The 14,099-nt window shown below is 40.9% G+C and overlaps 1 protein-coding gene across 2 annotated transcripts in view; it reads right to left on the bottom strand.

The window, feature by feature from the left end:
* LOC119169593 (cell adhesion molecule Dscam1) overlaps positions 1–14,099 on the bottom strand; it is a 267,272-nt gene that overhangs the window by 22,985 nt on the left and 230,188 nt on the right. For both annotated transcript variants that reach the window (XR_012893886.1, XM_075887263.1), the window contains exons 12-15: positions 12,430–12,609; positions 11,244–11,391; positions 10,895–11,043; positions 6,670–6,801 (exon numbers count right to left, since the gene is read on the bottom strand). Coding sequence is in view for 1 of the 2 variants with exons in the window: in XM_075887263.1 (XP_075743378.1) it covers positions 6,670–6,801; positions 10,895–11,043; positions 11,244–11,391; positions 12,430–12,609 (609 nt within the window). In the remaining variant the exon portion in view is untranslated. The remainder of the gene's footprint in view (positions 1–6,669; positions 6,802–10,894; positions 11,044–11,243; positions 11,392–12,429; positions 12,610–14,099) is intronic.

Genomic DNA, 14,099 nt, shown 5'->3' with positions numbered 1-14,099 from the left:
AAACCTTGTATATACCTGTACACCACTTTGTCACTCAGTTACAAGCGTGATTGGTCAATATCATGGAAAATTTATGGCAACACCGAACGATCCCACTGCTTCACTGACTCATCATCATTCACTTGACGGATATGCCTTGCTCTTGTTTTGTTTTTGCTTTTGCTTCCAAACGCAGAAATGTGTGAGACTAAGCTTCCTCCCCTTCGCATGCGTTCGTGTTTGCGCCGTGGCAACGCTTGGCGCGCTTTTTGTGCACCGTCCTTGACAACAGTTCCTGTGGCAAGACACGGTATCTAGCGCATAAGATACACGTTCAGTGATGCATCTTTAATCGGGGGTGTACTGTGGAATCCGTCTCGCAGAACATGCAGTACACTACATGGAACACTTAAACAATACAACTGTTCTGTCGTGCTTGGGCAGGCTTGGGCACATCATGCGTGCCTTAACTTGCTTGCGGACAACGCGTTGAGGTGTGTGCCTCATATGATCCTCCGGCTTTGATAACCGAGAGGGCATGAAAGGAATTTCGCTCATAATATGGTAACACGGGACGAGTGGCAAGAATTTCAAGCACAACTCCTCCATCTTTGTTTAGCGCCATTTTAAATACTCCTTTTCTCACCTCAATTTCAAACAGTTTAAAAGTAATGCTGTAGAACGCTCTTCAGTGGACACGCAGTAAATTATTAAAACTAACTGCCATTTATTACGTGGCTCAATAATGGACCCATAAAAAGACTCTTCCCTTGTACCTTTAAAGCGTGCTCTGCCACAAAGTCACACAGTGTGAGGAGAAGCTATCGGCGCGTTGTGATCACCGTGGATCACCGTGGACAACTACACACTTCTCCTAGGCAAAGTTAGTGCTCCGTGATCTTCCATTTGCCTTAACATGTTCGACAATTATAATGTAATTTGGGGATTTTAACGACGGCAACGTTTGCAGAACTTTGAGGGCACTTGAACTTAGTTTTCAAGAGTACAACGCGAGAGCTAACTCTTAACTAACTAGGCACCGCTTGTTTGCATAACCTTGCCGATATGCAGGCTGGTTTAATACCGGCAGACACTCCAACTGTGGCGCAAAGAAAGTAACGTGCGTGCGCTAAACATTGGTCATTTTCAACTATCCTAAAGTGTATGCGCACACAGTTGAGAAGTGCTCACTGCGACATAATTCTCCTTTTTACCAGTTAGGGAAGTAACCACTTACCCACTACGTGCCCCTGAAGCACTGCGCACACCTTTACAGCTTCATACTTTCTGAAAGTTGTTGGCTATGTTGATTAGTTACGTCTGAACCCTTCGTAAATGCAGGTGCCTCTGAGAGAGCTACTCATTTTGCTAGTGACATGTTTTGACATGTGTCAATTCTAAGGTTCAGCCATGCGATTTTACATGCGTTGAAGAAGCTCCACACCCTACGTGACCTTCGCAAATGGCTTCTTTGCATTGCAGCTGTGTGACGCATCTGATTATCACGCATGTGATTTGGATTCAATTCATAATCCAACCAAGGGTAGTTGTGTTGCCAAATAAAGAGTTTCACCTCGAAGACACTGACTGCTACATTTGTCAACCTCACGATCAAGTGACAATATGTAGAAGGTTCGCTCACAGCAACACCGATTTCACGCTTAGAGTCACCGAAATTCCTTCGAAGCGAGCTATAGCGTAAAAAGGACCTTTGAGTACTTTTCAACAATCCCAACGTGTAACGCTAAACAATAGCGTTACTATAAGATTACGCTTCGGATCGAGATTTCTGAGAACAGTTATGGGTGCCGATGATAAGTTTGCATGTTGCTACATTTATGAGCTTTCAATATTTCAGCGAAGCTCTGCATACCTATGGTTCTGTTCGTTATATTTGTGCGCCAACAAAAAAAGTATTTCCTACTGACATTGCACAAATCCTGCTACTCAGCTCCACTCTACTAAAATTAAGGAAGAAACACACGGGAGAAAACGCTGACTCAGATCATGCACAAAATTACAAACGCGTTAAGCAAGCGATACAAGACAACGAATATTGTGAATTGAAGAATGCGGAAAACAAAAGACAATTTTACCACACTACTTAAAGGAAAACTTTCATGGATCGAATGAGTACTTGAAAAGAGACTTTCTGGAAGCCATTTCAGATGTAGTTACATGGCCTGTAATTGCATATTGTTCAAAATGCTGAGTAATTTTTGAGTCATGTTCAAAGTATAGCGAGAATAGTTTGTGAGAAAGGGAAGAAAGTCAACCATAAAATAGCATGGCTAATCATCTAACTTCACAGAGTAGAATATCTGTCTTTTTTTTAAAAAACACATGATTCTATATGTATATCTCCAAGTATATTTAAAAAAAAATCGAAAGATCCCACGTACCTCGGAGTTGACGTTATGCGAAACATATGGAGAAAAGGTGATCGTGTTACAATTTTTTTATTGGGCGTCACGTCAAGAACTAACGCTAAATATGTGTAAAAATGTTGCGCGCGCAAACATATGTTGAAAAGTTGCAGATGTTTATATAAATAGTTGTTCCCATTTGCGTAACGCTGTCAACTGGAACATGCGTATTAGCAACACCACAACCTGATATAAAGAGCTGATGCTTGCGAATTCGCTGGCCCTGGACACTGCTACATAAATGCACTTCAGCGCATGGCACCTAACCACAATTGACGTTAATCCGACTTGACGACTGTATCAAAGGAGTACATATGTATAGTTTATAAAATTGGGTAGGCAGCACTGCAACCACTATTCACGTTTCACGAAGATAGCGCCTATTTGGAAAGTAGTTCCGAGACATGGCGTAGCTCTGTGGTAGAATGCTAGACTGCCACGCAGAATGCTTGGGTTCAGTTGTTGCTGGGTCCCTGAAATTTATAATTTGCATTCGTCGGAGGATCAACGGTGCCTATGTCAGATTTTTCTTAACACTGACATTTATTCTATGCCTTTGTTGGGTCGATGCTACCGATGTCGGGTATTGAACAACGCTCACGCATGAAAATCACCAACGTGTGTTCTCGTCGTTCCCAGGTAGATACTAAGCGCCAATCCTCTGAGGCACATACCTGCATATCAGTGGCACGTACCCGCCTGTGGCTATCTGCCACTGTCCAGCGGAAAACGTTCGACGACGTTCGCGATGGAATTGTGACGTTATTCATGTCTTGACCAGCACATCATACTCGTCAAACCATTTACCCCCCCCCCTCCCTCATGCCAATTTTGGTTCACGCCAAGTTAAGCGGGTGACCATGAGAGCACCCAAATGTAGAGAGAGAGAAAGAGAGAGAGATAAATAAAAGGAAGAGACAGGGAGGTTCACCTAGAAGAACTGGTTTGCTAACCTGTACGAGGGTGGGGAAAAGCGTCGGAAAGAAGATAGAAGTGGCTAGATACATAGATAAGCTCAAAGTCACCAAAGCTCGCAGAAAAATGCTTCGCATTCAAACAGTAAGCTGTCAACACGCAGTGAGACACCTGCAGTTCTCAATCACTTGTTATATTACAATTTCAGCTTCTTGTGTTACTTAAGCTGTTCGATTTTTGTTGTTATATAGTAGCTACTCTTGGATACTGAATACCGCGAAAAATTAAAAGCAACCTCTACACGTTGCTATATTTCATCATACAAAAGTAGAAGCTCTTGATGTCTCCCGGGTTATCTTGAAGCTCCCCGAAACTGCGTACTACCACAAATCTCTATATTCTCAAACTTCGATACATTGAATATTCCGATCTAGTAAAGAAAACAAGCCAAAAAGAGTTTGCTAGTGCGCTTTGTTTGCAGTAAATATTGCTATTTTCTATTTCTGAGGATAATCTCGTGTATAATATTGCTCTTTTTGAAGGCGCGAGCATCAGCACCTTCAGTACTTTTGTTTCTTGACATTACCTCCGCAGGACAGCCTAATAAAAAATACTGCTCTCTCTGAAGGCCTGGATGTGGAACAGTTATGAAGCAACCTATTATTTTTTCTATGTTCTGTTTCTATAGTGATTGCTAGCGTAATGAGTTCTGGCGACACGGCCTTGTCTGCTATAGTTATTTCTGAGCATCACATAGAAACGCCCTTCAACTGAACGCAACCCTGTGTAGTAAAGATAAGGCTGAAACATGTAGACGTTAGACGTTATTGATCGACGTATATATATATATATATATATATATATATATATATATATATATATATATATATATAAGGGAAAGAAGTGTATACCTAAGGGCTCGTTTTTCCGTGTTTTAACACAATAATAATGAGATATAACAGACAGTAATGCCAAGGAATGTACAGGGGAAGTTATTAGAACCAATGGAATGTAAATAAGAAGAAAGAAGAAAGAAAAGTGGATGAAAAAATCACCAACTGTGAGCAGGAATCGAACGCGTAATTCGAAGGTCGTAGGTTCGATTCCTGCTCACAGTTGGTGATTTTTTCATCCACTTTTCTTTCTTCTTTCTTCTTATTTACATTCCATTGCTTCTAATAACTTCCCCTGTGCATTCCTTGGCATTACTGTCTGTTATATCTCATATATATATATATATATATATATATATATATATATATGTGTGTGTGTGTGTGTGTGTGTGTGTGTGTGTGCGCAAATTGTTCAATGCACCCTCCTAAAGTTCCCTTAAAACTCTGGAACCGAACAGGTCAACCCGTCGCCCGTCCCTGCAAAAGAGCTTTCGTAAGCACCCTCTTCCCACTTAAAGTGTTCTACTGTTCAGGTTCTTCCATCGCCATTCTCTATTCTGATGTGAAAATTGCGAAATATCTTTTATTTGTTCGGTTTTAACTATTGGTGTCAGCTTGTGTTGAAAGTGCGGCTTTACGCAAAAGGGTGGTAGTAATGAGAAATGATACGGGGCAGAGTCATTTTACAATAATCATAGTAGTGTACGAGGAGAGACAAGGCTTATAAAAACAAAATATTACGAACACATTTATTTACGGTCTGTCTCGCAGGTTATTATTGAGTTACTTACTGGCTGTCAATGTCTGCAGTTTTTTTTTCTCGTAAAAAACAGTTCGGTCCGATGTTGCTGAAACTGTCTGGAATACTGACTTTTTAGGAAACACTTCTCAAAGGTTATGACAACCGTGCGTTATCCTGAGAATGATAGCATATATAGAAAGAAGGAACTACACGCATAAGGTCTCATGCTCTTTTTAATGAAACTGTTTTTTACATACCCTTGCGATGAATAATTAGAAAAGAACCAGGCTGATGACCAGGCTTGAATGTGAATGTACTGGAACATTCAGCTCTTTAATTTGGGTGTATTTTTCTTCGAAGTTTACATTTAGGAATTATGACAGTACTACGTCATTCAAAAATCACTTAACTGGGTCTCTTCAGCAAACGTTAGGAAAATGGCAGGTATGTGCTCCTTTATACACTTAAGATTCGCCTAATTGTCTCTTGATTCGCTTTATATTAAAAGTGCCTTTCAAAATTTGAAACAAATAAAGTGAACGCAGTAGCGTTGTTGCGAATAGAGAAATTGAAGGAAGCTGATTAGTGAGTCAAGAGGGCTATTTCACAATTAATTTACTTGGATATGCTAATTACGTTTCCATGATAACACGTACTTGTGTTCGCGTGGTGCAGGAGCTACATTATGCCATCTAAATGACGTCAGCGCATGCCATTTATTTTCATAATGGGAAATATTAGGATACTTCTTGATAAACACATAGCAGTTTGCCGTTTAGAGCCGCAGTAGATATCATGAAGCAATTTCACCAATAATAAAATTATACAAAATTTCTTGCAGAAACACATTGGTGTAGACAAGATATTTTAAAAGAAATGTCTTCGATCAGACCCAATGTTTTATACAGTGGTCATAATGAAGAAGAAAATGATCCGGCTATTCTACATAAACCTGGTGGGACTGCCGCTTGGATTCATCTAATTCCACTTTGAAACACATCATCGGAAGACTGTTGCAATAAGTGAGCACTCCTCCCAATCGTCATGTAAAAGCCACTGTAAGGGCAGCTATATTGATTTATAAATAAATAAATGAATTATCAATGAGAAAACAAATACTGTAATACGAAAATTTCGCACTCCACTGGGCACCTGAACGATCATGGCTATGAAATGAAAGACATTTGCACGTAACGCATTCTCACGTCGGGTACAGCGATGGCCTGCCGTGAACGAATAAGAAAAAAGCGAAGAAATCATATCAGACGAAAATGTTAATTATCAAAAACGACTTCCAGATCTGAACAGCAGAGACTTCACTGAACATTTTGGTAAAAGTACAGTGTCACACTGGAAAGAATGTAGCTTCCCAGAGTGTTTAAACTACTGCAGTAAAGCTTACCCATTTCGAATGTGCGGTGTTTGATTGCTTTGAAAGCCGCACTCTTTGCAGAGCAATACCAAAATTGAATCAAAATGTTCCAGTGTGTTTATGTTGCGTCGATTCCGGAGTCCTTTTTTATAACTAGCTTATTTAAAAACACAAGCTTTTTCGGTCAGTTTCTCATTCAGTTATGGCAGGGTGCCATTGGTGCTGCCGAAAGATGGCACCTTGTACACATGTCCCCCAGTTCTGAAAATGCAGTGGCAGAGCCCATTATAAACCTACATCTAAGCATGTAAAAGTAGCAGATACATCCAACTGATCACTCACCGTCCGCAGTCTTCCAGTGGAGCACGTATTGCGTGATGGGCGAATTCCCAGTGAACGGGACAGACCACGTGACGCGCGCTGTTCTGCTTCCAACTTCTCGGACGTCTACGTCACTCGGAGGGTCTGGCACATCTGCGAGTTTTAGAACATTCTCAGGACACGTACTTCATCAGGGTGTTAAAAGTAGCAACTATAGGTAATATTATCAAGTGATGTTTTACGTGCCAAGTACACGATATAAAGACGAATCATGCCGCGGTGGAGGGGTATACAAAAATTTCGACCATCGTCGTTTCTTTTAAGGCCACTCAAAACAACTTAGTAAATACATAAGCCACTGGCATTCTGCCGCCATCGAAGCACGAAAATTCAAATGTCACTGCGCTACTGACTGGCTGCGACGAAATCCACCTTCCTAAACTTGTATTTCCTAAGTTGTTATTTTATGCATTGGTAAAATGCAATTTTTTCACCTGTTAGGCTAATTATTGAAAGAAATTTTGCCGCAATAAAAGGTATGTCTTGAATTAAAATTTATTTTTCACGCGAAAAGGTAGCTTATCATAACAATAAGAGCTTTGTGAACGAGTAAGGATTGGTAAACTACTGCCGGTGCGCTGTTCTACAGCATTTACTCCTAGACAAGAATGATGTATTATGAGCTTTGACTCTGGCTAGTTTCGAGTAAACGATGAATAACCTCGGCTAGCGCTGGCAAAAGTATGGTTAAGGTGACGGCTGATAGTGAATAGTGTTGGCCCAAGGAAATGCGAGAGAATGTCTTATCGTACCCTCATGCTTCCCATCTCCCGCAATGGGTCGATGCGACGTATCAGCCAATCACCACCAATTATTTCGGTTCGATTAATCACATAAACTTAAAATGCGTGGAGCGGTACACAATTGTCTTAAACTACACACTTCACCAACCTCCATCTCTTCTCCGTCTCACTGATACGATAAGCTGAAGCGTATCTTTTGTCGCTTCCGCATGAGCGTGGCGTCAATAAAAATATTTTTAAAACATTGTTCGGACTATTTCATCATACTTCGCGGATCCTAACATCTTTTTCGATAACTAGCCCAATCAGCGTCTAACCAAAGAAAAATTACCGTGCCCAGCAATGCTGCTATGCTGTCTTGCATGGAGTGATTGCTACCAATAAGCTGCAACCGAGAAATGTGGGCTGTCTGCTCTTCAATATCTTGTAGCCGTTTATACCCTCCCGTTTTTCTCTTTCCAATCCACTTAAAATTTTCTAGAGTGAAAAAGGACCCCGGCTGTGTAAATCACAATCGGTGCAAGACGATGAAAATCCCCTCAAATACTACATCTTCTCGATGTGTTTTAAAGAGCGGGATACGCTTGCCGCGTCATATTAACGTTTAGAGTACAAGATGTCACAAAAGTCAGCACTATTACTGTCTAACTCTATGAACGTTTCTCAAACAGAGGTATGAAAAAAAAAAACAAAGGATACACGTGTAAGTCCAAACTACACCGAAATACAACAGCTTATCACTCCTACAAACGTAGATAAGTCACGCTTCATGAACTCTGTTGGGTTAGTTGAAAGAAAGGCTGACAAGAATTATGTTTTGGAATTTCCGCTTTAGTGTGTCTGCAGGCGCTCTTTACAGCAAGCGAACGTCCGACAGCTCTATACAGCGGCCCTCCGTAAGTAAAACGTTTGTTAAGTTCACAGCGTGGCATGTCGGCGACAAGAGACAATCGCGCTGTGTTTCACCCACTTCCACCCTTCTATTACCTCTTTCCGCAGAGCGCGCAGACCAGCTTCCGCTTTTTCTTCCGCTTTTCCGTGCTAGCACCGCCAGCCACTTCCGCTGATGGAAGCATCCGGCTAGTGATTAATGACACAAATGGAACAGCCCTGCGCCTCACTGCTTCCTTGGGCAAACGTTTCGCTTTGTTCGTGTTAGACCAAACAGCCCAGCGAGTTTAGAAATAACATTGGGGCGTTGCATCTGAACATCTTTGAACAGAACAAGATGTTTTTTTTTTCAACACGCATCATCGTTACTTATCCGAACGTAGGAAAATTGAACCCTGGATTTCAAAAAAGGAAGGAAGGTTTTCACATGCATACTGAATGGTTTTATGGAAAATGCAGTTCCATCAGAAAGGTGAACGATACCATGGAGTACCTGCCACGACACTATCTTGCGGATTGCTCAGTTAAGAACAGTCATTTTTGATGGCGAGTCATGCATACATGGTGGCCTGTCACAGACGCATCATTCGTGGCACGAAGCTGCGTGCATGAGCGTGTGGTGGTGGTTCTATATAGCTGCCATGGTGTCGGAGGTACTGCTAAAAAACAATGAGGATTTTATTTGCAATGCTTTATAGGGGAAAGAGTGGTGTTAATGATTGAAACCCCGGCGCCAAAAGCGATGAGAAAAAAAGCTCCGATACTGCGTAGATAAGTTACTTACGACTGCCTTGTCAAACAAGAAGGGTCACGTGGTGCACGAGACCAGGTAGAAAGGGCAGTGCACTAGGCAATACTTTCATATCTGTTTTATTGATTCTTCTGGCTGACCAACGCACATTAAGAGACCGAACTATATAGTGACGTGTATAGGTGCCCCCACCCCTTCTTTGTTTACCCAGTGCACCCTCCGTAACAAAAGTAAAATCAGTGAAATGTACGAGGTCTTCGAAGGACACAATTGTTGTTCTTTTATGGATATGCAAACACACCGCTCAACGGGCAGTTTTACTTGCTGCAAGTTTCAGCGACTTTAAAACGATGACATCGCTTGAGATAATTGAGTAAAATATAGTATAACATAAGTCGCTCCACTTGAATGCAGCTGTATTTCTTGCAGAACGTATTTATCTCCATGTAAACACAAAATATTTATTTGACAATGTTTTTCTATATTGATGAGTCAAGCCTTTCTGGGCTTTTAACAAAGTATTTCTGAGATTTATACGTCATCACATTCAACAAAAATGGTCATTCAATGGGGAACACATGTTTACAGCTGCTTTTATGTATGTAAGTTAACTGTAGCAGCGTTTTTTTTAGTTGTTACGAATACAGAATGGCGACTTTAACAGTCTAATATGGCGTCCTTTGAAGCAATACGTATACTATTCTACAGGGTGCTTGCACTAAGTTGCATATTTATCAGCAGTCTCTCACTCATATCATAACTAGACTATTTGAAGCGTAACACTGTCACCAATTACGTGGCAGGTAGATGTTTTATAAAGCGGGGAGCGCAAAATCCCATGGCCCAACGCGTCTTAAAATGAAGAATGAAAAGAAAGTTCCAACAAAGGGGTCAATATACATGTCTTCAAAATTTTTTCATCTCTTCTCCTGGAAAGAACATTAAGTGCACGTATGTTCAATGCAAACACCGAACTTACAAAATTTCTCTTACAAAAAAACCGAAAAACGAATAATATGAAAATTTACTAAATAACTCTTCGCACGTGGTGTGTGTTTTATACATTTCTAGATAGCTATGTAGGAGATATTGCATGTGCAAGCAATGTTTTTGCTTTCATTGACTTTTTAGCCTGTCGTAAGCCTAGTTTGCTCTATACATTTTTGAACTATAATTTTCAAAGTCAGAAAATCTTGAGTGCTCAGTACAAATACTCATTGCATTCTGAGATTTAATTATAGTTGAGCGCGTAGCAAGATCAATTCTAGTGGGAGTGTTCACATTGTAACTTGGAAATGAAATTACCCTTCGCGTGCTCATAAGAAAAAAACCTTTAGCTTGCGTCAGATGGACTCTGTTGTATATTGTAATTCCACAGATGTATTGAATGCATTCCTCTACCCTTCTCCTCTCCCGGCAACCTGGCTTCTTTGATACTTGTAATAGTTCAGCTGGTGTAGGTTCTTATATTCATTACCTAATTGTTTGCCTCGTTAAGGTGATATTTACTACAAATAACGACACCCTAATGCCTGCACCAGGAAATATCATTGCATTGAACTATCCAGTCGATTATGTCTACTTCAATAAATTAACGAAATGGACAACCATGCCGGCAATCGCAATGCAATCTCTCAGGTTTGTGTTTGAGTTTATTTATTTACCCACGTGATAAATACACGAAAAACAGATTGTATGCGTGGTTTGATGCTAGCGAAAAAAAGCTGCACGGCACTACTTGCCTGGTCTCTTATGTTATAACAAACAATAATTGAGTGACTATGTTGTGAAACGACGTTACCTTGCACGGTGAGCTGGACACTTGTCGAGTCTTCGCCAAACTCGTTGGCTGCTTGACACGTGAAGACGCCGTTGTCAGATCTCTCTGCATGCTGAACGGTAATTTTCGACGTGGTGACGTCGCCACTTCGGTCTTCAACCCTAGAGTACCTGGAATGACGTCAAAAGAAAAAAAACGCAAACAAGGTGTGGTCTTGAGAGCCCCACTTAGAATTTCGAAAAAGCAGGGTTATTCTCAACAAAATGAAATTTATTCACTCTGTAGAATCTGTAGAATGACTCTGTAGAGTCTTCAAGATATTAGATGGGCATAAATATGTAATACGTTTGTAAAAGGAAACGATGCTTACCTGTGGTCTTTCAGCACATTAAGTGGCAAATTGTTTTTGAGCCAGTGAAAGCGTATCGGTGAGTCTCCCTGCGCTGGACAAGTAACCTCGGCGCCTTCCCCTCGCCGCACCGACACCGTAGTAAACTTGCTTGCAAACCGAGGCGCACCTAGTAATGGAGGCAGATGTCGAGAAAAGCGCTACTAAGAAGTTTAGCGCATAAAAAGAAGCCTTAACGCATTTAACGAGAAACAGGCCTTTGTTATGCCACATATGTTGCTTAGCCACTAAAAAGCCAATGTTGTGACTTTTTAAGGTCATTTGCGTTAATTAATAAAGTGGCCATGTCGAGTAAAACAAGAATCTGACTATGCCATTCATTTGCGAAATGGTTCTACTATGATTATAAATTATGCTTTAGCGGGATACTTCGAATAATTTAGACCAATTTTGTTAATCTTACATACAATATTGCACCGGGTGGTATTGGCGCTTCGTTTCATCACATGCGATCGATGTGGCCAGGAATGAAACCCACGTTCTCGTGATCATCCGCGTGACATTTCAGTCTTTAAACGAGCATTAGCGGGTATTTATGAAACATGTGCACGTTAATTTGGATAAGGAAGGTTTTGCCGCAGTATTGTATCAAAACATAGCTGTTGCGCTAGAGCATATGGCCCAGCACCGGTCTGCATCTGCCGAAACATTTTTCAAGACGACAGTCCTTCCTGAGATATTTGAACAAAACAATTTGGTATGTCTGTCTGTCTGCCTATCTGTCTGTCACACGAAACAGTTCAGCCACCGGACCATTCTTTAAGCACTTGCTCAGCGCCCAGCCATCTTGAACCGGTGGCGGCGTTCATATTTCTGAACATAGTCGATCAAAAGGCTAATAGTACGCATATCTGAGACGGAAATTCAATACGTAAGTGTCAGGTGGTGTGTTCCTGCACTAGAAAATACATAGATGCGTAATCCCATAAACAGTGGTGTTTTTTACGCAGTGCTGAAAATGTGACGCTATAAAACAGCTGACAGAAATATAAAATGGCTGACAGAAGACTATCGTTTTCAACAAAGTTGGCAGAGAGTCACGCAGATACATTGCGAGTTAGGTTTTTTTTTTAAGAGAGGAGGCTACTTGAGTTTAAGTTAAAGAATGGTTGTGCGTCTCAAGACATCTTCTTGTTATGCTACTTACTGCGGACGGTGAGTTGGAGAACACGGCTGATGCCTGATCCAACACCATTTGAGGCTTCGCACAGGTAGAGCCCAGCGTCCCCGGGCTCGACGCTGCGAATGCTGAGTGTTCCATTGACAAGTATATGAATGCGCGAGTTGCTGATGATTGTGCGGAACTGAGACGCTGGACTATCCGGCTCTGCGAAAAAAAAAGACATGTTCAACATGAACTTTTTTTTTTAGTGGCATGAGCAATCAGTGACGACCTTGTTTCTCTTCCAAGCACTTCCGTTCAGGCCCTGAGTTCTCGGTTTTCCGTTTATTAAAATACATGCTTTAAAACGTAAGACTACCACGAAATTTATAGTATCCGTTCAAGTTAAGCGTAAGAGAGAGATGGGATGTGGAAATACATGGACGTTAACTGGAAGATAACCTGGTTGGTTACCCTACACCGGAAAAGGGGAGACAGAAAGGTGTAGAAGAAAGAAATAAAACAGATAGGAAGGGAGACAGAAACACAGACACAGGAGTGTGCCAATCGTTCAACGAATCGGGTTGCTCTCAGAAACTTAAAAAAAACCATTCCAGTTATAACGAATGCATCTAACGTCATGGAAACAATTCAAATATGATAAGAACCAATTATATAAAATTTATTTACATGAATGAATGTGTTATTTTAAAGAATGAGTGGTTATCTTGGGAGCATCTCGGACGGTTGGGGCACTTGGTAGAGCAGATCTCGGCCACATGCTCCTTTTTTACGAGGCTTTTAATTCTACTTCGACAGCACTTGGAAACGCAAAGTATTGAATGAAATGCACCAAGCAATGCAGAAGACGACGAGTGAATTCCTCTATGTGACACTCAAATTAAAGATTTAAGTTGTCTCCAGGTTTTTTAACTGACTCAGCTCTTAATTAGCTAAGTGAGTCCAAGCTGAAGAATCTGTGTCATTGTTTTCGATCTGCTGCGAATCACCATTGACACTACTATGCTATAGCTGCTCGCACTCTTATTGGCAAAACCTAAGCGGACTAGTCACAAGACCGATAAGAGATCATCTGAAAACCATTGAGTTCGAGCCGACAATCAATGATTAATTCAGAAGCCAGCTGTGGCTTTATCTCTTTGTTGCCCAGCATTTCTTGGTTTAATTTAACGTTTTCATAACTGGTAAAGAAAAATCAACCAGGCATGAAAGGGTAGGTCTAAAAAGTTAGTAACGTGCTATTATACTTTCAAAGAGAATACTGCGTGAACACTGGATTCATGAGTTATGGTCTTGTAAGTGTAAACAAAAAGAAGAAAAGAAAGACGGCGTTTATTGAAGAAGGTTCTAATTACTTTATAAAAAATGATGCGTACGTAGTGAATCGTTTCTTTTAGATATATAAATCTTCTGAGGCGAAAAAGAAAACTAGTCGGGAATGTGCACCGTCCATCATGCGCTGGTGGTTTACCTTTAGCCTGCCGGGCAACATTGTGAAATTGGCAGGCGGGGGAACGTTGAATAAAAAAGGCACGCGTGATTTATTTTGAGAAGTTTGCTAAATTTTAACAAGCTTTCATAACTTTCTTTTTTGTTTTACTTCGTCTTTTACTGAGTTTTCAATCGCTTCTGCCACAGTTTACTTTTTTTTACACTTGCTGTGTAGGTACACTGGCGCAAAATGTTTCCAAGGG

This window comes from Rhipicephalus microplus, chromosome 2 (genome assembly GCF_043290135.1).
Source record: "Rhipicephalus microplus isolate Deutch F79 chromosome 2, USDA_Rmic, whole genome shotgun sequence".
Taxonomy (NCBI): domain Eukaryota; kingdom Metazoa; phylum Arthropoda; class Arachnida; order Ixodida; family Ixodidae; genus Rhipicephalus; species Rhipicephalus microplus.
The sequence above is the reverse complement of the archived record's forward strand: the minus strand, read 5'-3'. Positions and strand labels throughout refer to the sequence as shown.